A 24,312-nucleotide genomic window follows, 5' to 3' on the forward strand; every position below is an offset into this window, starting at 1 on the left:
TAAGTTTAGTTTTTACCCAGGGTTCTGTGGTTCCTGCCTATTAAATCAGGGAGTTCTATCATCCCAGCACCTGCACGACAAGTGAGAACCCAGCCAGCCATGTGAACTGCTATGCAAACACACAGTGACCTCGAACCATGAAGCCTCTACTGACACATCACGTGTCAAGGTCAGTATCAGTTCTGTGCTACGGCTGGGGTGCGTGAGCTCAAGCAGCGAGCTCTAAGCTTTGCTGGTGGGAAACAGGGAAACCTACAGCTGCTAAGAAGGACCTTGAACTCTATAAAACCTCACAAGCCATTAGGGTTTCCCCCTCCCTCCTGTCTCCAAGCAAGTAGGGCATCTCCTTTGATAGAGGTGAGGAACAGCCTGGCATCAGCACGGTCCTGCCCTGCTCAGGTAAGCTTCTCTTGGCAAGCAGAAACAAACTGCACAGGATCAGGAAGGCAGCCAAGCCCACCTGTTTCCATCCACACTGCTCTTGGTGTCTGCCTTGCCTTGGGGGAAGGAGAGGCTGAGGAGGCACTCTGCCTTATATGGAGTGAGGGATAACACTAAGGAAATCACATCTTTTCCTGTCCTTCAACTCAGAGAAGCTCCATGTGCTTCCAGTCAAGCATGACAATAAGAAAAAAAAAGGGATGCCTGATATCACTTATAGGCAGGATAATATTTGCTTTACTGATCTTCAGCCTATAAGGAAGCACAAATAGGGGAATGATTAGAGTATAAACAGTCATGATTAGGCAAATAAGGGCTGATAGCAGGAGTTTGTCACTATCCTGCTTGTCAAGCTACTTGAGATAGAATACAACAAACTTAGAGGGACACCTAAAGGTCCAGGTAAGATTAACCAGCTGGCTCAAGGGCTTAAGGTTAGAGCTTAGGGGCAAGATGAGTATGAGTATCTACTAAGCACTGTTAGTTTCAAACACCAAAGTTGATCCACATGTGTGTATCTGGCCAAAAAGAAAGCACAAACAAGCAGCAGAAGGCAGATCTTAACATTAGTTTTGTCATTTTCTAACTGTAGGTGGCCCTCTCTTTCACATATCTGACTACAGTTTCTCCTTCTATCAGTAAGAAGGAAGACTACAGAGGAGTAATCAAAATTTTTCATCAAAGACAAGTTTTCTGTCATGCTTCATATTTCTTCAAGACATTTGCTTGCTTGGACTACCTACTTGACAGATTTTAGTTTTAAATTTGAGAAAAGTAAGCAATGAATCCGCTGGTACCAGAATGATCAGTACTGCATAACATCTGAAGGGAACTGAACAACCTAATGTGAGGTCAAAAGGAGCTTAGCCTGTCTTGAGCAATAGTGGCATCACTGTACTTGCAACACATTGACAGATCTGTGTGTTATATATATATATATATATAAATTATACAGTATTTATGTACACAGATGTACATGTAAATCCTGAACCAGAACAAATTCAAGCAACTAACTGCTTGACTTCCATGCAAGAGTATCAACTGGAAAAAAGCTGTTGTAACTTCAGCACACATACAATTGGTAACACATCAAAGGAACATTGTCTTTTAAGACACGTGAGAATTTCATCATAGATTACAAAATAATCAGAATTTCAGACAGGAATTAGATAAAATTGCTCCCTGCTTATCTCCCATGATCCCCTTAAAAAAACCAAGGCTAAGTAGTAAGTGAAAAAATTTAGTGCAGCAAATAATGCCAAAAAAAAAATTTAAGAAATGGTGTTCTCTGCTTTACTTTCCTTTTCCTTCTCTAAATGTAAAGCTTTCTGAAGAAAAAAATGCAAAATCAATTACTTCTTCTGAGGCAAGCAACTCCTAAGTGACTATCTAAAAATTTAAGATTACTAGCTATGTACTGTGTGCTATTTAAGTGGGGAAAAATAATTTAATGAAATTATATTTAGGCATTTTGGTCCAAAAATTACACAAGCACGCTTAGGATTGGTCCTATTGCTAACATGATTGTAAAAAGAGAGATACTGGTTTGTCCCTTGATACTACTCAGGAAAACAAACAAAAAGCTAACAGCAGGTATCTTGTTTTCCTCTCTGCTCTTTAGACTTTTGTTCCTCTGGTACCTCAAGCAATCCAAGAACAGATTTGCTTGAGGTACCAGAGAAAATACATTCTTATAACATTCCTAATGCATGAGATATACAAAACTTGAGCCCACAGCATTTCCTGGGCATTAATGATCATAATGATAAAAACAATAATGGAGTATTGTACTAACTGGCAAAATAATACTATGGGAAATTGTAGTGCCTATGCCTTATCAGCAGAGGAGTGGCAGTCTGCTCTATTTAATCCATGCACAGCTCTGCCAGAAAGCAAATGGAAACAGTGTCCCCATTCTATCTTTCTGAATAGCAATGCTGAACCACTGTACAAGTGTCAGGAAGAGACAATCCTTCATGGAATCTTTACTACAGCACTTCTATGATTATAAAGGGTGAAGACTTGCAGACAAAAATATAGGATTGAGAGACCAGTATATTGATCCAAATACTGCCAACATACCGGTAGTACTGCACTTGAAAGGTCTCTTTGTAATACATACTCATGTTGTTTCAGCTTGCTGTGATTTAGACAGGAGGGCTAGAGCTAGTGGTAAAAGCTGTAGCAAAAGTAGTATTCACATTTGTATGGACATCCCTTTTTCTTTTTTGCTTATATTCCTGGAAAGGCGATCAGTTATGTCTGTTCATTTACAAAACGGAAGCCAGAACAGAATTACACAGTGGTCAAACAATAACAAAGCAGAGAAGAACTGGGTCTACTGTACATAACTCCATGCAAAATCTTGAGTCAAAAGGCTACTCCTTTTTCTTGTTGATTTCAAACAACTTTAATTTGGCCATTTACAAAGCACAGTTCATATGCTGTGTCCCTGGTGTTTCTGGAAATTGTCGCTGGAGGAACACCAGTGGAGGATTCTGCGTACAGCTGTCACACTCTTCCTTAACAACTGTCAATAGGCCAAACAATCTTGCCAGACTCATGGGAGTATTTTCCTCAGCAATTTATCAACCTTCAGGCTGGCCAAAAGATAGAGATGATGGCCTTGGGTTTCAGATGAAGGCCTGGGCTGTAACAGGTTTACAGCTATTGCCTCTTGCATTTACTGGGATTGATTCTTAATACTGCCCTCACCATCATCAAAGAAAGTAAGGGTAGTATTTCCTGTTAATTCACAGGAAAGCTTGAAGATAGATAACTTTTTCAGGGCGCTCATATGTCACCGTAGTAAAGCTTCTAAGTGGCAAACAAGAGGCAGACGAACTACTACTAATTTCTTTAAACAGGATAAAGTTGAAAGAACTATTCAAGACAATCAAATACAAGTAGTAAAAGTGGCTGATGATTCCACCTGAACAGAGTTCAAAACACAAATTCCATGTCACCAGTCAGATTACTATGTCAGCTGCTAAGAACAGGTTATCGGTAAAGGTTACAGATCTGGTGTCTGTAACTGGTTGTATCTTTCAAAACAGCAGGAAGAGTCAGCAACCACATCCTACCAAGAAGCAGAAGATCAGGGACAGCAGTAAACATCAGAAGGAACAAAGCGAACATGAAAAAAAGTGTATTTGGTAACACAGTCTTTCTGCTGCCATGGAAATGTTACTGAAAACTGGCATTTAAATATTCTCTGCATTCAAGCAACAGGGAGAAACAACACTCAGCTGTAAGTACTAGAACACTAGAGAACAGTTTTCATGAAGTCTATTATTTTATATGCTTTTGCATGCTTGAGCAAACACTTTTTTCACAGTTGATCCACCTTGTTCCATTGGCTGCCTCCTATCTTCAATAACCACCAGGAAAAATAAAATCTGCTATTAAAAAATGGTAGTATTTCCATGAAGAAAAATAAAATAAACTAACTAAAATCCTTGATCTTAAATACTAAAAACACATACCCAGAAAACTTTGCTGGAAATGACTTTCAAATTAAAAAAAAAGTCACCCAAACCCATGTCCAAGTCTGTAATACCATATCATAAACCCTTGGGAAATTAAAGTCTGAGCATCATGTATTCCAGAAGTTATAGTCTTACTGATAATACTCCAATTTTTCCTCTGCTGAACCATCATTACAAGGTTTTTGGTGTAAGTGCACCCATTGCAAAATTAAATGAACTAAAATTTTAATTTAAATTCAGTATTAGGGATGAAAACTTACTAGTAGTTTCCTCTGTTCCTAAATTAACAATATCCATTAACTGTGATGATGATGTTCTTTGTCAAATACTACACTTATGCTCCGCAGTGTCTTGTACTTAACTGACAAGATTCTTGTTATTCCAGGTAAGCATTTGTACAATACGGTAATGTGAACCTGTTATGTGACTAATTATGATATAGCGAAATTAGAATCTGTAATACATTAAATACTTTTCTAGTTACAAGCATGTGCATGGCTATGCTGAGTACTTTTAAAAGGCATTTAAAGAACAATGCAATCATCAGGCACTGTCAACATGGGATTATAAAAAGAAAGTCTGTTTAACTAGTTTCATAACCTTCTATGACAAGGTCACCCACCCTGAGCTAAGAATTAGGCAGTGGATGTACTTCCTCTGTATTTTAGTACAACTTTTGTTACTGACGCTCTCAGCATTCTTCTGCATGAGCTGTCCAGCTGTGAGATGAACTCTGAGTGAAAAACTGGGCTCCAAGGGTTGTAGCAAATGGGACTACATTTATCTGGCAACCAGCCACCAGCACTGTTCCTCAGAGCTCAGTTCTAATGTCAGTTGTGTTCAATACGTTTATCAACTGTTTGGACGCAAGAAATGAATGCACCATTAGCAAGTCTGATGATGATATGAAACTGGGAACTGCTGCTGATTCTTTTGAGGGACAAGATGCCTTGCAGAGGGATCTAGATGAATTGGAGCAGGGAAATGATTAAATCTAACAAGTTGAATTGCCAGATTCTGTACCTGGCATTGAGTAACACCAGGCACAAGTACGAATTAGGAGAGGAGTGCCTGGAGAGCAGTCCAGCAGACAAGGATCTGCGGGTGTTGGGGTGACCCAGTCCCCTGCAGGGCTGGGGCAGCGAGATGCCAGTCAATCCCAGCCCCTCCCCTGGATGGAGTTTCCCGCAGAGGCAGACTCAGAGGGTGGGTCCAGGGGCGGCTCAGAAGCCTAAGCCGCACCCCCTGGGCAGTGCCCGGGTCCAAGCCGCCTCCCCCGGTTCTGGAAAATTCCCGGTTACTCGGTTGTTCACTGGTTCTCTGTTATAACTCCCGCCTCTCGGTTCCACCCCCACTCCCGGATGTGGCTCTTGTTAAATTGTATCCTCCCCCTGGCTTGTACCTTATTGGTTGTTTTCCCCTTTCACCGGGGTTTTCAAATTCCCTATAAAACTGAGGATAAGGCTCCGAGGAGCCATCCCATCACAATCCCATCATTCCCATCACATCGGATTCCAGCCTTCCGAGTTCATTCGGGTTGCGAAACTTCTAACAATAAACCTGTTAGGAGCCAGACCAGAACAGCCTCTCTCTTCCTTTGTCTCCAAGCTAAGGTGAGCTGATACCATCAGTTCCTGCTGTGTTTCCTCTGCCAAGAGGCCATCGAGCTAGGTCAGCCAGCAGCACCTTTCCTGATTCTGAAGCCGCTTCAGCGACGCGTGGAGGTAACGCATCTGGACTGACTCTGACCTGGGGCACGCCAGAGTTGGTGCCTCGAGCACCAAACGCTGCGTTATGGGGGTGCTGGGTGACAGCAGGCTCCACATGAGTCAGCAGTGCCCCGGCAGTCAGGAGGGCAAAGCCCATCACAGGATCACCAAACACAGCATTGCCAGTTGGTCAAAAGAGGCGATTGTCCCACTGTTCAGTTGGTGCAGCCTCACCTTCAGCACTGGGTGGAGTTCTGGGCTTCACCATTTAAGATGTATGTGAAGGTCCTCGGATACATCTCCAGAGGACAACAAAGCTGGCAGAAAGGCTGGAAGGAGTGTCCTGTGAGGAGCAGCTGAGAGCCTTAGGTTTGTCTAGTTTGGAGAGAATGAGACTGAGGGGCAACCTCACTGCTCTCTAAAGCTTCTTGAGGAAGGAAAGTAGAAAGGGAGGTGCTGAGCTCTTCTCCTTAGTATCCATTGACAAGAGACATGGGAATGGTTCAAAGCTGCACCAGGGAAGATTCAGACTGGACATCAGGAAGCATGTCTTTACAGAGAGGGTGACCAAACACGAACAGGCTTCCTAGAGAGGTGGTTGCTGCACCAAGCCTGTCAGTATTTAAGAGGTATTTGGACAATGCCTTTAATACCATGCTTTAGCTTTTGATGAGCCATGAAGTGCCCGGGACCAGGGACTTGGACCACAGATTGTTCAGTTGAAATGATCCCTTTCAATTGAAAGGTTCTATTCTCTTCTAAAATCAAAAAAAAACCAAAACAAACAAAGACCCACCAAAATCCCAACAGAAAAAAACCCCACCTAAGCACCCAACAAAAACCCAACCAACCACAAAACCACCCCCAAATCCAAGCCACTGACAGATAAAAGGAAAAGTGTGAATAACCTTGGTAAGGAGATAACCATGCAGTATATTGAAGTGCTAAGTAATTTATTTTTTTTTATTACAGGAAAATGAAGGTTTACTTGCCAGTATTTGTGTCATGTACACAACACCATTTCCACTGCAAGAGCAATACTTCAGGGTGAATCCTACCCAGAAGAAACAGTATTTATGCAGTTAAAACCGTCCTGTTTTTTACGTGTAATAAAGAACACAAACTCACCAGGGTACAGAAGATGCATTGGCATTGTGCTATTGTTGTCATCTGCTCCACGGGGTATTCACCAAGGCAGAGCTTACAGGACACTAACGGGTCAAGTACCAAGTCCCAGGTAGGCCTGTATCTTGCTGTAGTCATTGCAGAGCAGTCTGAAGAACAGCACAAAAAGCAAAGATACTCCATTATTTCCTTATATTGATACTCTGTACATTTCTGCCACTGGAAATCACATTGTCAGCTATTGCCTGTTGGGTTCGTTTTTTCCAATGACCTAACAAAAAACCAGCAATAGTTAACTTCACAGTGCCAGCATATGCACTCCCTTTTATATCCCCTGCCTGATAGAACCTGCATACAGAAAGCAGAAGGAAAAAAACCTCACACCTAATACACTGAAGGTATGAGAGCAAGCAGGAATACACTTAGGTCACAGGCTTTTGTCGCACATTACAAATACAAAAGTCTCGTTTCCAATTCCTATGATTTTCATCACTAGTTACAAGCTTTCTCTCACCGACATTAAAATTTACTCACGACATTCCTTAACCTCAGCTACCCAGACAAGACTCAAAAGGAGTTTCATAAGTCAGACATTTATTATGCCCTTTTCCAGCATGATATTTCAACTCACAGAGCCAGATATTTTTGTTCCCAAGAGCATGACAGATCAATCAGTTTGCTGTTAATTTTAGCAAGAACAATAAATTTTGAGTACACTACAAGTTTTAGCCTGCATTTTCCTCCAACCCTTTCGATATGCTAAGAGCACAACTTTGTTGTGGCAACAACCAGCTGGTGCAAATAAGAGCACAAAGTGAACTATAAGAAGAGGCTATAATAACCTACGTATCACCCTCAAGACAGTGATATGATAGGATCATGCAGAGCATCTTTATCCTAGGCTTCAGGGCCCAGATGGAGCATTGTCAACTGACTAAGCAGAAAGAAAACCTTGCACATAAGAAACATTCTCACAAAGAGGAAAGCTAATTTATGAATTTTACATGAAGAAAAACAAAACATAAACCCACACTCCCCCGAAACATCTAGGGTAACTTATGGAGTACATCAAATCTTAACAACATTATTTACTAGTAATGTTTTATCACTGTGACACTGACCTTCCAAAGTGTAGAAAATTCACATCCCAAGCTGCTAAGAGGTTCACATTATTGTGCCTGCCTTCTTCCCAAAATTAGGTGTTTCCTTAACATTGTCACACCAGCAATTATGTCACTTGAATTATGATTACAGTTTTTTTCAGGTTTTGTTTTCTTTTTTTTTTCTTCCCCCCCCACTTCCACCACCCGCCCTCGCAGGAACTGCTTATTTTTAAGTCATATCTGTGAACTTTGCAAGACCTCCAGAACTGCAACCAACTAATGTTTACTAGACTAGATTTAGGCAGATGTTCAAGAAAAACGTGCTTTTTGTCCCCCAAGAAATCACATGCAGACTTCACAAACATTTCTTTGAAGTACCAGTCTTTGATATTCAATTAATTGTGGGTATGACTCCACCATGGTCTCTAACACATTTCTGAAACAAAGTGAAGATTTTGTCAGACCTCCCATTCAGTCCAACTCATTAGAAGATGCTTTTTATAAGGTACATAAGGGCCACCAAAAGACATTTTTCTAGTGCAGTCAACAGGGAGAAGAATGGGGGAGGGAAGAAAGGTTAAGCAACCCGATTTCCAGGGCTGCTCTAGATCACTTCCTCTGAAAGCCCACACACAAACTCCACACAGTTTCTAAGGAAACAGATGGAACAGCCCCACAGAACAGCACATGAATAACGGCTCCTCCTCACAAAATACAACTTGTGCTGTGCAGTCTTTTTGTAGACCTCAGCAGGAAAGTCTGACATGGTGATATGAATGAAACCCCAGGACTTTTAAGGCTACTAGACTGCTTCTTTACTTCACCACTACTTTTTCATTACACACAAATTACAAGCAAAACCAATTTTCTTCTTCCAAACTTTGGTTTATCTGACACTTACAGACAGATTCATGAGGTATTTGAGAAGTAGTGACCAAACACATCTGAACTGTCTGCTATTAGTTATTTGCTTGTCCTGCCTAGTTTATTGTGTATTTGATGCTTGTGGTAGCAAGTAGATGATACTAGGAAATGAACAATGAAGGACAGATTTGTGTTAAGAATGTACTTGCATACATCAGGCAGACCAAAATCATAGCAAATTTTGCAGTTAAGATGTAGAATCTGACAATTCAGACTAAAGCTTACCAAATATGTGACATGGCTCAATCCAGAAAAAAAAATTAAATATACATATATTCAGTGTGGGTCAATAAGTGACAACAAAGGGAAAATATCAAGCTTTCAGCCCCAAGGCTTACCCTTGTTTTCTAGGACATTCAACAGAGGCTTATTGGTATCACTGTGGTAATTCCACTTTGGCAGCACAACTATACTTCAATAACACCTCACTAGGAAATATTTCTCCTCTTTGTCTTCTGCAAAGCAAGAATGAATCCAAGTAAAATTCCTTCCAAGTTGGCTTTCAAGAGACCAGCAGAAATTAGCTGCCCCAAACAGCTGGCATGTAATCCATGCTGAATTCAGCCATGGTGATAACTGAGCAAAACCTGAATTCAGTCTCAAATAGTAGCAGAGCCATTCCTGCTCACCCCCCCTCCTTGCCAAACACCTTCTTTTAATAAAGAAATTTTGCATTCATTATGGGGCAAGGGGAGGACACGCAATGTCACTGGTGCCATTAAAGCAAAGACCAAGAAATTTGCCTAGAAAAACTTGTACAAAAAGCCTCCACACCCCACTGGATCATCTCTCCTGGGTACCCCTGTAAAGGAACAGAGAATGAAGCTTTTAAAAGCACACACTACATCTTGTTTCAAGATCATCCAGCACATTGCTGCAACTAAATAATAAGCCTCTATGTTTACATCACAACACTTAAAAAAGCTTTTTTTTTTTTTAATAAAGCATAAAACTGAACAACAAATTCGTAAGAGAAAAGCTGAAAAACAAACACCTTCTGTCAAAACCAGATTAAAACTCCTACTGTTCCACAACTGTGGCCTCTTATGGCTTCAGACTGTATTCTCATGCTCTGTAGCGATTTGCAATGCTTCAGGGAGAATGCTAAGTAATTGCAAGAAAAACAAGGTAACTAAAAGGATTTCTAGAGGAACAAGATACTGAAAAACATCACTGTGTTGAATGACAACACCAGTTACACAGCCAGTAGAAAATTCTGCCCCATGGTTTGGCTATTTATTAGGAGGTCCTAAGAAATACAGCTAGTAAAGGTACAGAACTACAGTCCAATAGACCTTAGCACACTAAATATATAGTTCACTGGAGATTGTGTTACTTGCCAAACTCAGTCCAAACATCAATACTGATAGCAGATACACCAAATCAGACTTAGAGGCACAGTAAATTAGAAGAGAAGTTAGTCATTAGTTCAGACTCCCAATTCTACTGCAGTTAAGGTCAGTCTCATTTACATATTTTTGCCATGGTCCATATCTGGTAACACTGAATTTGTGAGATCCATGGTAAGACAGCACACAATCTTCCGGGACAGCATCCCAAAGCAAGCTGGAAGTCAGAAGCATAGGATATAGCTTTAGTAAGAGTTTGTTCAGAGCAGTCTTGTCATAAATAATTAACAGCCTGACTAATGACTGTTTAATTCTACAATTACGTGCACATCCACACTGAAAGGGAACCTCTGCACAAAGAGAGACAAGAGACTGAAGTCTTCTTACTGTAATAACACATTAGTATATATGAATGCAACTCTTAGGCATTCCCGCAGATGCGCATGGAGTGAGAAGGAAACTTTCATTATTTCTGAAGAACAATTAATGAATTAAGTGAACATGAACTGTATTTCTGAACAGTAATCCCTCAGTTTTCAGTCCACCTACACAGACTACATTTTCTAGTGAGAATAAGTGGCTGATGACCTCTGGTAAGTCAAGAATAGAACAATTCTTTCTTTTTAGGCCTCAAAGAGTTGCAGAGAACAGTGAAACAAAAAATATTGTGAAAACTCCTGTGAAAGCAGGAAATAATGCAACTTTCTTATATACAAGTCATTCAAGAAATCATAAAACAGTATGATTTTTCTTATTGCATGCTAGTCAGGTATTTAATGGCATTGTACAGTTAAACTGCAATTGCATCATCAACACTTAGGATACATGACTACCTATGTGAGAAGAGTGACTAGAAAATAGGGTTGAATAAAAAGTCATATGCAGCCACATTAGTCACACTAACTGGTGGGTCTTTTCCACCAAGTAAGACTCAAAATAGAGATTTCAGCAGAATCTCAATTTCAGCTTTAGGTCAGGGATGGGTTTAATTTCTAAACTGTCTGTCTCCTACCAGACAGACAGTTAATCAGGTACACTTAAGACATCTGCCTTAAGGAGTTAACTTAATCTGAATTTACTGACATGATGAAAAGCAGCTCTTTTATAAATCAAAGGAAGGGACTTAAATGGGATTTAAAATTTGTTCTCAATCCTCTCGTTCCTCTTTGTCAAAATAACTCTAATTAAAATAATAGAGGCTACTAGATGAAATCAGACATCTGCTATAGTACAGTTTTAGTACTGTGTATATATATTTATAGATATAAAAAGTATATAATTCAGATAACATTTCCTCCTATATAAAGTCAAACACATCTGTCAGTACAACTGTATGTATTTATTTAATACATAGGAAGTATGTTTATATACTATATATTTATACAATTAATATTTATAAATATATAAAAATATAAATCTATACAAAAATCTACAGATTTTTACTTACATGGAAGAAGTCTACAGATGTCTGAAGTGGAGTCATCTGTAGAAGGGCTACTACACTGCATCTTGAAACTGGCCCTGTCTGCCACATCCTTTAAGTGAATATTTTTGACTTTGACCTAAACAGTTTTGAGCCTTCCTCTGCAGCCACATCTGTGCACACGATCCCACAGCTATGGGCCGCACCCTCACGCCAGCAGGGGCTAGCCCCATGATCCAGGTATGGCTAAGGGTATTCAGCAACAGTCCTGGAGCTTGCATTATTTGCTACCCCTCCATCAGAGCTGGAATGTGATGTCATTTTTCATTCTTCCTAGGCTTTTCCAGAGATCCTCAGACAGATCATAGGAAAGAAGCCTACATCACATAATTGACCACTTTGCAACTGTTTCATGTTGGTGTCACCAGTTTTTATTATGCAACTACACAAAAGATAAGGTAATTTTGATGTCACTTTATAAAACAAATTAATTATTACACTCCCCCATCAGGTGGATTTTACAATAACACAAACTGGCAGGCAGACTTACTATCTCTAACTTATCAATCACAGTTAGTTACTGGCATCTATCACTGCAGTAACTGTGTCTCCAAGTCTTAATCCTCACAGAACTGCTTGGGAGGTAAAGCAAATCACTCTCTGTGAGAGGTATCAGTCACACCAACACAAGACTGATTTACAAGGATGTTTAGAGATGACTAACTTCAGAGCTTTGATGCCTGCCTTCCTTAGGTTCTTAAATCCTGTCAACCTGTCAAATGCCTACCTAACTCTCCAGGCTTAACTCATAATCTGATCCACATTCAACTGCACAAGTCCAGCAGATACACATCACCCTGTGAATTCCAGACAACCCCAACCACTAAAGCCACATTCTTTCTTCCAGCAGTGTAACAGAGTGCTGTTTATAGGCATAACTCTTTTCAACATGTAAGAAACTCCTGTTTATACAGAGTATAGTCCCTACACAGGCTAACCACTAATTTCAACCTCTCCAGGTTCTTATCTTCAAGCTATTCCAAACCCAGAAGAGATAAAAGACCATGTATAAGCTTGGAGCACTGTCAGCAACTTCAGTCTCCTGGACAACATAGCACAGGGGAAACAAGCTCTGAATTGAGGGACTTCAATCCATTCATAAATAACCACTATGTTTCTTTGCTTTACCTCCCTGACTGATAAAATCCTATGTTTTAAATATATATATAACATATATACACACACGTATCTACGTGTACATATAGATGTATAAATATATACATGTATAAAGATTACATTGATATATTCCAATGCCAAGAAAATAAAGAATGTCTTTTTTCACTGATAAAAGGTATCTGAACAGTAACATCGAGTGCAAAACAAAATAAATCTAGTGGACTGTTTCAGGGAAAAAACACTGTTAGGACATGTTAGAAGACGGAAAAAAAACCAAAACCACACCAATTTAATTGCTAAATACCTGGTTAAAATTTTTTCTTGTTTCTTTTCCAGAGAAAAGAGAGTATTATACAAGGCAACCATCCCTGCCAAAACCTTAGACAATGTGGTTTGATTACTGTACAGACCATGAAAGATTTTAAATATTAGAAAAGCAATGGACAGTTTCTAGACCTATGGATATGAGGATACTGCCTATCAAACACATGGGTGGGTAGAGAGGAAAATATGGAGACAAACACAGAAAACAAAAGATTGTTATAACCTCCTTCAGAAGAATACTACAAATAGACATGCCATAAGCTGCCCATGCAGAAGTACTCCAGAGAGCTGGATCCTTGCACATATTCCAAAAACACAGTCACTGAATGTGACAGAGCCAAAGACTTTCCTGACCTCGCATTTTCCTATGTTTGTCACTGGCACTGCTGCCACTGTGGCTTCTTGTAGCACTGCCAAACAGCAGCAACCTGAAATAAACTGGGTGAGGCTGTTATTCAGATCCTGTAGGCAAGGGTGAAAACATTTCAAAGAAAAAAAAGAAAATCACTTAATTCCATCTGAAAGAAACTGCAGATGGGAAAGGCAAACAGGTAGAAGGGAAAGAACTGGAAGAGTCAAAGGTAAGAAAAAAGAAATTTAATAAATATAAAAATGGTGTAATAAGTAAGACAATTGAAAACATAGGAAAGATGGGAGAAATCTGGAGAAAATAGCCGAAACAGATCATCCTCCTGGCTCTTCCCAGAAGCTGCATATTTTGTTACACAAAGTAAAATAACAATTGAAGTGGAATCCCACTGCAACATGGCCCAAACATTCAATATTCCCAAAAGATGACACAAACAAAAGGACAGGTGTGTAAATACTAAAGAACATTGCTCAGAACTCATGCATCTAATCAATGTTTGCTATCCAAGAGATTATAAAAGCATTGGAGCAGCAGATGACAGGCAAAAGCTGGGAAATCCTTGCACCATGCCATTTCCCAGCATTGGAGTCCCAGATCCTCAGCACACCTCAGAGCACTCCCAGCAGTCAAAGGCACAAGGCCTAAGATAATTTGAAACAGCCAGGTCAAGATGATATGCATTTTAAAAGCATCCTCATCTCTGCTGGATGGGAAAACTCCATCCCAAATAATATGGGAGAAAAGCCTGGACACTGTAGAACTGGTTTATCAACTGGATCTGAAACTGGAATGAGTGCATCACATTTTGGTCTACAAAGAACAAGCCTGCCCATCTCATTTTCTTGCTTTAAGAGTCATGAAACTATTAGATCCTTATTAAAACCCTTCGTATACTTTACCACAGTAAACCACTGTCTTTGAATACTGGGGCCAACACCAAGGCAACCATCTGTGAATTACCGTGGCAATGACTAAACCCATACGAAGCGTGCGAGGCCACAGGTTAAATCACTAACAGTCAAAATGTTTAAACTTTGAGTATTTTAGAGAAGGGAAATCAGCTGCACACAGAAGGGGTCTTAAAGTGAGGCAAGGTGAAGTCAACCTAAAAGAGACTGATCTTACAGTCAGTTGTAACCTAAGCACAACTGCATAGACCCTCCAACACTATCTGGCACTCAGAAGTGACTTGAGACCAAATAGCATCCTAGCCTGTAAAGGCCACAGTAAAAAGAAGGGCACAGACAATTCCACTGCTCTCTAGGGAAACATCTTATTTTATTATTTTCCAGACATTCCTAGACCACCCACTCAAAAACAACTATGTTTTCTGCTATGTCTTTTCTCCCCATCGCTTACATTTCCCCATGTTTTTATTTTCTCTTCCCCAACTCTTTTCCCCTCCACCCCTTTCCTTGTTTCCTCCTATTCTTTCCCTCCTCTCTGCTTACAGGAATTGATGAATTAATGCACTCTGGGCTGTCTCCACAACAGCAATAAATCAGTAAGGAGCAGTTTGAAGCTCTGACATACCACAAGCTTTTTCCTTCTCCAGAGTTGACTCTCTCAGAAAAGTAAGAGCTATGTTTACACCAAGTCCAAATAACACCAAGTTTGAGCTCTTTAGTTTTCCTTCTTGGGGGGAAAGAGAAAAGCCTTAGAAGCTTAAATCTAGAAACCACATTTAAAACTATGCAAAGTTATTGTGAAACTGAAAATATGAGCAAGGGCAATGGAACCCTAATTCTTACCGAGACATTTGGACCACCGCTCAAAAGGAAATCAAAACTGTTCTTTTACTTGCAACTATGACAAAATGCATGCTCAGGGCATGCTGTATTTCCATTGTGCTTTGCAAGTCTCAGATGAGGAGCAGAGTACATGGGATTGAGAAGCCCACCACAAACCCTCTCAAGGTGTCACTTACATACTAACAGTGGAGCTCAGGTTTGAACAACAGCTCCTGTGTTAGTTCTAAGACAACACATATCTTAAGTACCAGCCCTTCCTATGCTAGATCTGAAATGCAAAGCAGATATGCTGCTGGCTGAAAGCAGCATTCAGAGGGGGGTAAAGTCTGGTTAAGGCTATTAACTGTAGCTCTTTGTTCTTTTGTCTCAGTAACCACAAAATTCCAGGTAGATACTGGTAAGAGACAGCATCTTTCACAGCTCTCGGTGTGGACAAGTTCCCGGTCTCATTCCCTCAGAGATCAGAGTGAAGGTTTCCCTTGTTCAGTATTAAGAGGAAGAAGAACCAAGAGAGCACATATAATCAATAGGATTAGAAAGAATGTATTGCCAAAACACAGAAAAAGTGAAAGATTCTTCACAGAGTAAATCTTTATAGGTGTATTTTGTGTACTCATTACAATCATATGGAAAGTTACATTTACTTTTTCCAAAACTATGCCTAAAACCAGCTACACTAGCGAGAAGTCAGAGCTTCTCTCCCAAACCACCAGCTTCTATTATACCATTTCACCCTGTGAATTAGACGTCATGGCATACACATTCACCATGCTGGTGTGACACACCAGACTAAACATAAGGAAAAACTTAGGATGGGATTTAGACTGCCCAAGATAGTTACCCTACTGCTGGTGCCTACAGAACCAGATTTTCAGGTAACTGCCTACACTACTTATTCAGAGAGAGGAAGGAAAGTGATTCTAAAGATCTTCACAGGAAGACAGTGTATCTAATACCAGGCACCTCAGCCAAAGGGAAAAACCCGATCCAAACAGGAAAAAAACCCCAAACCACCACGTTTCTGTAGAATTCTGTCTACTAATAATAAACCAAATGGCTTGAGCTGTGCAATGGGCTGAATTATGTGCCAGTACATTTTTTTCCCCCTCTCAAAAACTGAAAACACTGATACAGCCTCCTCAGTACATCCTGCAGACAGGATCTAGTCTCGTCAACACTAGCTGCTACTCACTGTTTTTCTTACTAGTGGTACTAAATTTCAAAATAGATAAGAGAACAAAATATTTTTATCACTATTCATATCATCTGATGCTTTACATGATAAAAATTACAACTATCAGCTAAGACATTTTACAACAAATCTCTGGCCTGACAAACTTGATGACTCTGGATTCAAATCTCCCTTCTTGCACTGTTCAAATCTAATTGATTATTCCCCTGCACCATCCTGCAAGTTTTGTCTTTTTATCTCCTTTCCTATACTTAATACTGTCGTTCTGATTTCCTCCTGCTTGAAGCAGCCTGCTCTCTTCCCATCATACCATCTGTAGCACAATCCAGTTCTTCACTCTTACTGTCCTACTAGGCAACTGGCTTGGAACAAGTGTTCCTTTTCTCTCTGGGAAAGGGGCATCTTGCCTTTAAGCACAATGTTACAAAATTTAATTATACTTTGGTCTATGTTAATATCTAGCCATGCTAACTTGGTGAATAAAGTGATGTTTGTTTCCACATTTCATCTCGCACATCCAAAATTCCATGCTCCAACTACGTATCTCCATGTCCTGGTGAGACAGCCAGCACATGCCTGTGCACAGATGTGTCACTCACATGGGCCAGGGAACGTAAAGACAGATGTTTAATACATAACAGTGCTTGGATTAGGGGCAGATGCTTAATTTGGTCTACTTTCTCTCTAAGTGATGGTCTGGTCAAGTCATTTAGCACAGGCCTTGCAAGACCTTCAATAAACACAGTCAAGACAATTTCTTATGTCAGTGTGAACCACTAAGACTGCGTGCACCAAATAAAAGAGAATCTGATGATTAGAACATCAACTAAGTTAGAAGGAACAACTGATTACCTCTTCTGTCCCAAACTTACTGCATAACTGAGCAGCTCACACAGCTTAGTCAGACAGACACATCAGCTGGTACTGACTACAGCACATGGGCTGAGCAGAGGATGGTGGATGAGTAGTGTATTAGCTGCCTGAATACATGTTTTTCTTCACTTCTCCCTCTGCAGAGAATCTGCATTTAACAGTATTTTCAGAGGTATAATGTATTAGCCTCAACATCAGCCCCAGCTCTAATCCTTCACAGTAATATTACTGCTGCATAGTAATGCTTCATGCTTCACTGCTGTTTTTTCCTCCCTCCCCACCTTAAAACAACATTTGCAGTACAACATACATATACAACCCTTGTTCACTACAGAAAGCAGCAGCACGTGGCAGCGACTGTGCCTAACGCCCCGGCAACACAGGCAGAGATACCAAAACCAAAGGCTGAAGCACTGAGGGCACGTAGAGACAACTGAAAGCATACCAGGGAAGAAACAAAGAGCACAGAATCACCCGTGATGGAAATGCTTCCTTCAGGGCTCCCCTTGTTTAGGTAGCAAATACAGTAAGTTACAGACCTTTTGATTTTGGGAACACATGCAGAGTGCTATTGGGATTTAATCTGTACCACTTTGTACACTTGAGCACAGCTCAAAAATGAGTATGTGATGGTCTCTGGTTTATTACTCCTAGTTTACATTTAGTTTCCTCCTTCTACTCATGAGTAATTGTAGTAAATTAAGATTAAAAATTAAATTTTAGTGCTTGAACTACAGTTTTCTTCCTCATTTAGAACAAAATGTTAAGAACAAGCTACTGAGAGTTCTACAGTGGCAAATCACTTTCCCTGCCAACTAATTCATTTAGTAAGGACAGGAGGCAGAAGGCAGAAACTAATGCACAGTAAGTTCTACCTGAATATAGGAAGAACTTTACTGTGGAGGTAACTGCACAGGAACACATTTCCCAGAGAGGTTGTGGAGTCTCCCTCACTGGAGATATTCAAGAACTGTCTGGACACAATCCTGTGCCACGTGCTGCAAAATGACCCTGCTTGAGCTGGGAGGTTGGACTGGATGATCTACTGTGGTCCCTTCCAACCTGACCCATTCTGTGATTCAGACCTTTGGGATTTTTAACTTTTACTATTAAGGGACTTGGCTTTTGATTTACACAAACAGAACAGATGTTAAAATTATTCAAGGAATATACCAACAGAATATGCTATCAAAAAAAAAATTAAATAAAGCTTTTCTAACATGGTATCAACAAAATCAATTTGTATTGCAATAAAAATATAAACAGAAAAAGGATGCTGCCTTACACACCACTGTATTGCTATAAAGAGGAAGCTGAAGGTAACTTAAGTCAATCACTTACACCGTCTACATACTCATGTAATTCATCCTGTTAAAGAGGGAACACCTCAGGTACAATGATATGCAGGCATTAATACCAAGTGTGACCAGCTACTTAACTCTGTTGTAGATTTGGTATGCAGTGAATGTGACAGCCGACTCAAGAGAGGAATTGCCTGCTACCATTTTGCATTGGCTCCTAACACTCCTAGACCATAATAACCCCTTCCCCCAATTAACACAGACATTGCAACTGGTGGTCAGTCCTGGTATTCAGAATACACCCCATACTGCACATTCACTGGAGCACTTTTGGGTTTTGTGTCAGTACAAACCATTGGGCATCCTGCTCAATCTGTAACTTTAACCTGCTCATGCACGTGGGCAGAAAGGATGCTGAAACACAGCCCTCCCTGCACATCTTGTGGATCATAGTGCTGACCTGTTTACTAGCAGAAAGCATGCTGGGACCCGGGATAGAAAACACCTACTTACTCTTCAGTTTCACAGTGGAGAGATCTGGCTTGCTGCATAAAGCAGCTGAAATTTGCATAGACTTATTCTGGCAAGGAGAAAAACATTTTTAGGGCAGCTTAAGCTTGTGGTTATCATTCTAGAGGTTTATAAAGAAAAGCTTTAAAAACAAAAACAGTCAAACAAAGCTTTTTCAGTGATTTGTGATGGTTTTTAAAGGAAGTTAAAAATACCAGAATTAAGTAATTTTATTTCCTAAAGAAGGAAACAAAATAAAGCAGTGATACTTATATTTAAAGCACTGACATACACAATATATTCCCTAAGCAACTTCATAAAATTATCTTCTTCCACAGGTACATATGATCAGTCTATGTCCATTACCTAAAAGGTAACTAAAGCTTGTCCCACAAAAACAGGATCCAAGAAAAGGCTACTAGTTCTTTGAAAACATGGTTCTCCCTATGTAAAATATCTATGTCAAGTCTTTTACCTTGGACATCCAGTTATGTCTGAAAAACACCTTTTCAGGAGCTTGACATATACTCATATGGGTACTCTGCACAGTCCCAGGTTATTAACAGAAACCAACTGCAAATTCCTCTCGGGGAAAAAGATTTCCCTTTTTCTTTTATATCTGATTAGTGCACACTGCAGTGGGCCATGGGTTACTGAAGTTTATATCAATACAGACAAGTTGTAAGACAATTCAACTAATATCAATAGCCTTGGTACTAAATTCTCTCCCTCAGAAAACAGACAACTAGCTGAATTTAGTGAGCAACCACTTTCCGCAGAGCCATTTGGGTGTCTACTTTGGGGAAGTATCCCTATACAGTATTTGTCTGAGCAGTTCTGGCTCCTGTAGCTTCCCTCCCTTTGTACGCAGCCCAATCAAGTCAAGTTAACATTGAAATAGCTAATAAAGAAAAAAGCCTTTTTTCTTTAAAAAGTTATGACTAAAAGGCTGAATTAAAAACTGCTAAGCAAAGATACTCTACACCTCCCAGAGGTCAAGTGGAGAACATTTTAGATAGTAGGAAACTTTCCAAGTTCAACTTATGCTTTCCCAAACCAAACAAGACACAAACCACAGAAGCCTGCCCTCTTTCCAGCTGCTGGGAAGATCACAAATGAGGTTGTTCAGTTATGGTCCCAACCAAGTAACATGGTACACACGCCACCACCCACTTCTTCAAACATACCTCTCTATTTAAAGGGAATCCACTGTACTAAAAAATAATTCTTTATTTTAAGTTCTGTAGTTGTTACTTTTTCCTATTTACTTTAATGGTCACCATAGTGTTTTATGTTCAGGACATTGTGAAAATACTGCCAGAGGTCTGACATACCAGTTTAAAATAGACATTTGGAAAGGAATTGCTGCAGGGGTTCTAAACCAAACAACATGGATTACAACCCACTGTTTAAAATTAGGTTTTGTGGCTTGTTTTTAGATATTCCTAGTAACAAACTCAATCTGATTGCTCTTTCTTGGCTCAAGTTACCACACCTAGCAATCTAGGAGGCCAATAATAGAAATTTCATTCAAAATATTGCTATTAACGTTCCAAAATAAAGAACTATGTGACTGAGCTGTGTCATAGGCCTTGAGGCATTCTCTAGATTTTGCTGGGTTTTTTTGGTGGTTTTTTTTTTTGTTTTTGTTTTTTTGGTTTTTTGTTTTTGTTTTTTTTGGATCAACGGACAGTAAATGCTTGACTAGGAGTTAGAAGTTTGACATGCTTTTAGGATTAAATAGTTTCTCAATTTTAAACTATGCACAAAAGAAAAGCTGTCAGGAAGAAACTGAACCTGGAACATCTTTGAATTCCTATTGCACGTTTAATGACAAGACCCCAGCACCAAAGAACAACTGTTTAACCATCAAAGGTATCCCACATTTCTTTTCTGAAATCCTTGGGTAACCTATATTGTCTACTAATAGAGTGTTTTGTCCTAGTTAATTGGCAAAGACAGCCCTTGAGTTTCTTTCCAGCAGGAAGCCAATTAAATAGATTCAAGAGCAAAGCAGTGCTGCTTTAAAAAGCAAACAAGAGGGAGGAGCACAGGAACTGGCTGCTGCTTCTCCAAAAGATTTGGAACAAGCCATTCCTTGAAAAACTGGAGACACAAAGCAGTGCATCTCCTTTACTCTGGTGAGCACAGATGGGAGCAGGAGCATTGCAGCTTGAAGCAAGGTGCTTCAGAACTTGGTGGGCTTCAGAACTCACTTAGGTGGGAAAGGCTAGAGCAGAGCAGTGTAGGAAGACCCCATAATGCAAGAGAATATGGGAAATTCAGGTTTTATTTCAGCCACATCAGACTCTGTTCTGGATAGAGAATAGGGAGGATTTAGCATCAGCCATACTGGACCAGTTGTAAGCCAAGGCAGTGCTACATAAACTCTAAACCTGTGAAGCCTGATAGCTGAAGTCATGCAGTTGAGTTAATGGGGAGTTTGGGAATATGACTGACAAAACAACTAGGTCAGTTATTACCAGCACATTCATAATTTATCTGTACTTTAAAAGAACAAAAAACCCCAAACCCCACTAAAGAAGGCCCATGGGAGACAGTGGAAATGAGAAGGATAGACAGGAATCATCCAAACACTAGATTTAAAAACATAAAGCAAAAGCTGATCACATGGGGCTTCTAACTATGTGGTTGTTAGAAATTAATAAAAGTAACCAACCATTTATAAAAATGGCTAATGAAGATTTAAAAAGTATAAAAAAAAAATAATTGAAACACTATAAAAGGAACCAATCATGGACACAGAAAAATAGCACTAGAGCAAGAATTCAGGGTGCTGGGCAGAGACCTCTTCACTCAGGTGTTGAACAACAATACAGGCTCTCACACTTGGGCACAACACTTCAATACTGAGCGACAAACTGAGCTTAACTTCTAACCACAGATCTGAATCACCTAAGCCGGCTTGAAGAGGATGCTACAATACCTGCTAGTGACCAGAAATAACCAGAAGGTCCAGGTTCTTGCAATGACAGCAATGGTCAGAGAGTTAGCAGATGGAAAAAGCAGACAAAGTGGTATGTAGTGCATAAGACAATATAATTATCCTGTGACACAGACAGTTTGTACTCTTTCCTGCCTTCCCTACTAATACTCAAAACGAAATGTTTTCTTCTGTGGAGACTGGTTTTGCTTTTTGGTTAAAGAAAGCAGCATTGAAAAGTGGCTGCTGGGCTTGGAACAGCAAGTTCTGAGGTCTGAGAGGGCTCCCAAGTACTTGGAGAAGTTCTTTCCATAGCTCCAGAGAAAACCAGCTTGCTCGTGCAGCTCAGCTTGTGCCTGACAGGCCAGCCACCAACCAACTTCCTCGCCAGCCCTGAGCTCAAGGCTTTACAGAAATGGGAACCAGCATCTCAATTTATGACAGACATTAAAAGGACTGCTGAATAATATGGCAAGCTGTAAATCAGCCTTTTACCATGGCAGAAAAGGAAAAGGACTAACTGGACAGTTCCCCTCTCTGAGATCCAGACCTCTCAAGCAGCTTCTCTCCTATTGGCAGTTCTTATTCTGCAGTGTTACTTCAAGCCAACCTGCAAATTTTATAGAAAAGTGAAACTGGATTGAGACATGCAAAAAGCAAGCCACAAGAAACAGGAAGAGCTGAATTTGTACCTACTGTGGATGGGAGGAAGATTTAGTAATAGACATGACAGGAAACACAGAAAGAGCTATCGATCCCTGTAAGGATCAATATACTACCAGGAGAATGGAAAATTGATCAAAGAAATTTAGAGTCTCCACTGTAATGCCTGAATCTAGGGACAAGAAAATTCTCAAGTACTGCTGTAATGGAGTTGTGTACATTGCATTCAAAAAAAAAAAAAGTGGAAGACTGCTTGTGCAAGCTTAGGAACTGACTGTTACGCAGCAACAAGACTCTTTTGCACAAGATATATGATTGCTGCAAGGTATGTAGCAGTTGCTTAACTCTTTTATAAAGGTCAAAATATACAACAGCAGACACATGTCTTGACTTGTGCCTCCTTCCCTGCTTCATACATTGCCAGTACATTCCAGCACACTTAATACTTTGTACATCTGGAGTAGTCAATGTCCTCTATACCCTTTCTCAAACGCTGAGCTGGAAAAAATGAACCATTCCCAACCCCACTAACTCTTGCAATCCCCTCTTAGAAAGGTGACCAATTTTACAGAACCTGGAACAAACCAGAAAAAGACGATTTCACACATACACAGAATCCATATGAAAAGTAAACATTCACAGCCGGATTTAGTCCTACAAACTTCAAAAGAGGGGAGAAGTAACTCCTAATCAGGTTTTGGTACATGGTACAACACTAAAACGTCTCTATGTTAGAAGCTAATACTGATTAAAAAAAAAACTGCCTGCAACAGCAAAATGACAAAAATATATGAAAAGAAAACCCCTCCAACATTTGAAACAAAGCCTCAGAAATGCTATCTACAGCTATTTATTTCAACAGGATGCCAAGTTCTTCTGCAGCAACAGAGGGACATTGAAAATTAAGAATTAAAAATCACAAAGGCTGAGAAGGCCATGTCTGGTCAGAACCACTTCCATGTTGCTCTGAACAAGCCACAAATCCAAACATACAAACAACCAGGTAAACAAGGAAATACAGATGGCTTTCAAATGAGCTAATTTACTTTTACAAATTTTGCTTACTGATAAATATTTCCCACCTTCAAACCTTTCTTTATTAGTCGGGAAGATTTTTTGTGAATAAAGCGAATAAAGACATTATAGTTCATGAAATAGGATGAAAAACTAAATTAAAAATAAATTTCACTTTGCGGCTGACAGCACAGAATGAGTTTGTCACCTCCACAATGCAATTCTTTCTTCATGTCACAGGCTGAAAAAACACTTCTTCACTTTTGTAGACAGATATTTACATCTTTATTAAATTTCATTTTACCTACTAGTTTCCTGTGTTGGACTGAGCCAAGCTGTGCCTTTGGCTACTGCTATAAGACATAGCAATAATGATTATGATAATAATAATAATGCAAATTATTACTGTATCACTAGATCTTGATCACCCACTTGTCACTAAATTACGGTACAACGATTCAGTTCATATAGGTCTTAGCTGCATTAAGGTTACAGACAGCTACTTAGAAAACATCTTTTTCTGAAGCAAAGCCAAAATATTTTGATTGCTTCCTTTCACCATGAAATGAAACATTAGAACGATTTTAAGGTTATAAACAATGAGACACATGATCAACTCTAATAGAAAGTCC

General features: G+C 39.8%; 1 protein-coding gene across 2 annotated transcripts in view; it reads right to left on the reverse strand.

The window, feature by feature from the left end:
• Positions 1-24,312, reverse strand: part of RNF144A (ring finger protein 144A) — a 65,441-nt gene that overhangs the window by 21,382 nt on the left and 19,747 nt on the right. For both annotated transcript variants that reach the window (XM_042033066.1, XM_042033067.1), the window contains exon 3: positions 6,767-6,912. In XM_042033066.1, the coding sequence (XP_041889000.1) occupies positions 6,767-6,901 (135 nt within the window). In that variant the 5' untranslated portion in view covers positions 6,902-6,912. The remainder of the gene's footprint in view (positions 1-6,766; positions 6,913-24,312) is intronic.

This window comes from Corvus kubaryi, unplaced genomic scaffold (assembly GCF_017639235.1).
Source record: "Corvus kubaryi isolate FWS band 111438036 unplaced genomic scaffold, C.kubaryi_AGA036_p1.0 37354, whole genome shotgun sequence".
Taxonomy (NCBI): Eukaryota; Metazoa; Chordata; class Aves; order Passeriformes; family Corvidae; genus Corvus; species Corvus kubaryi.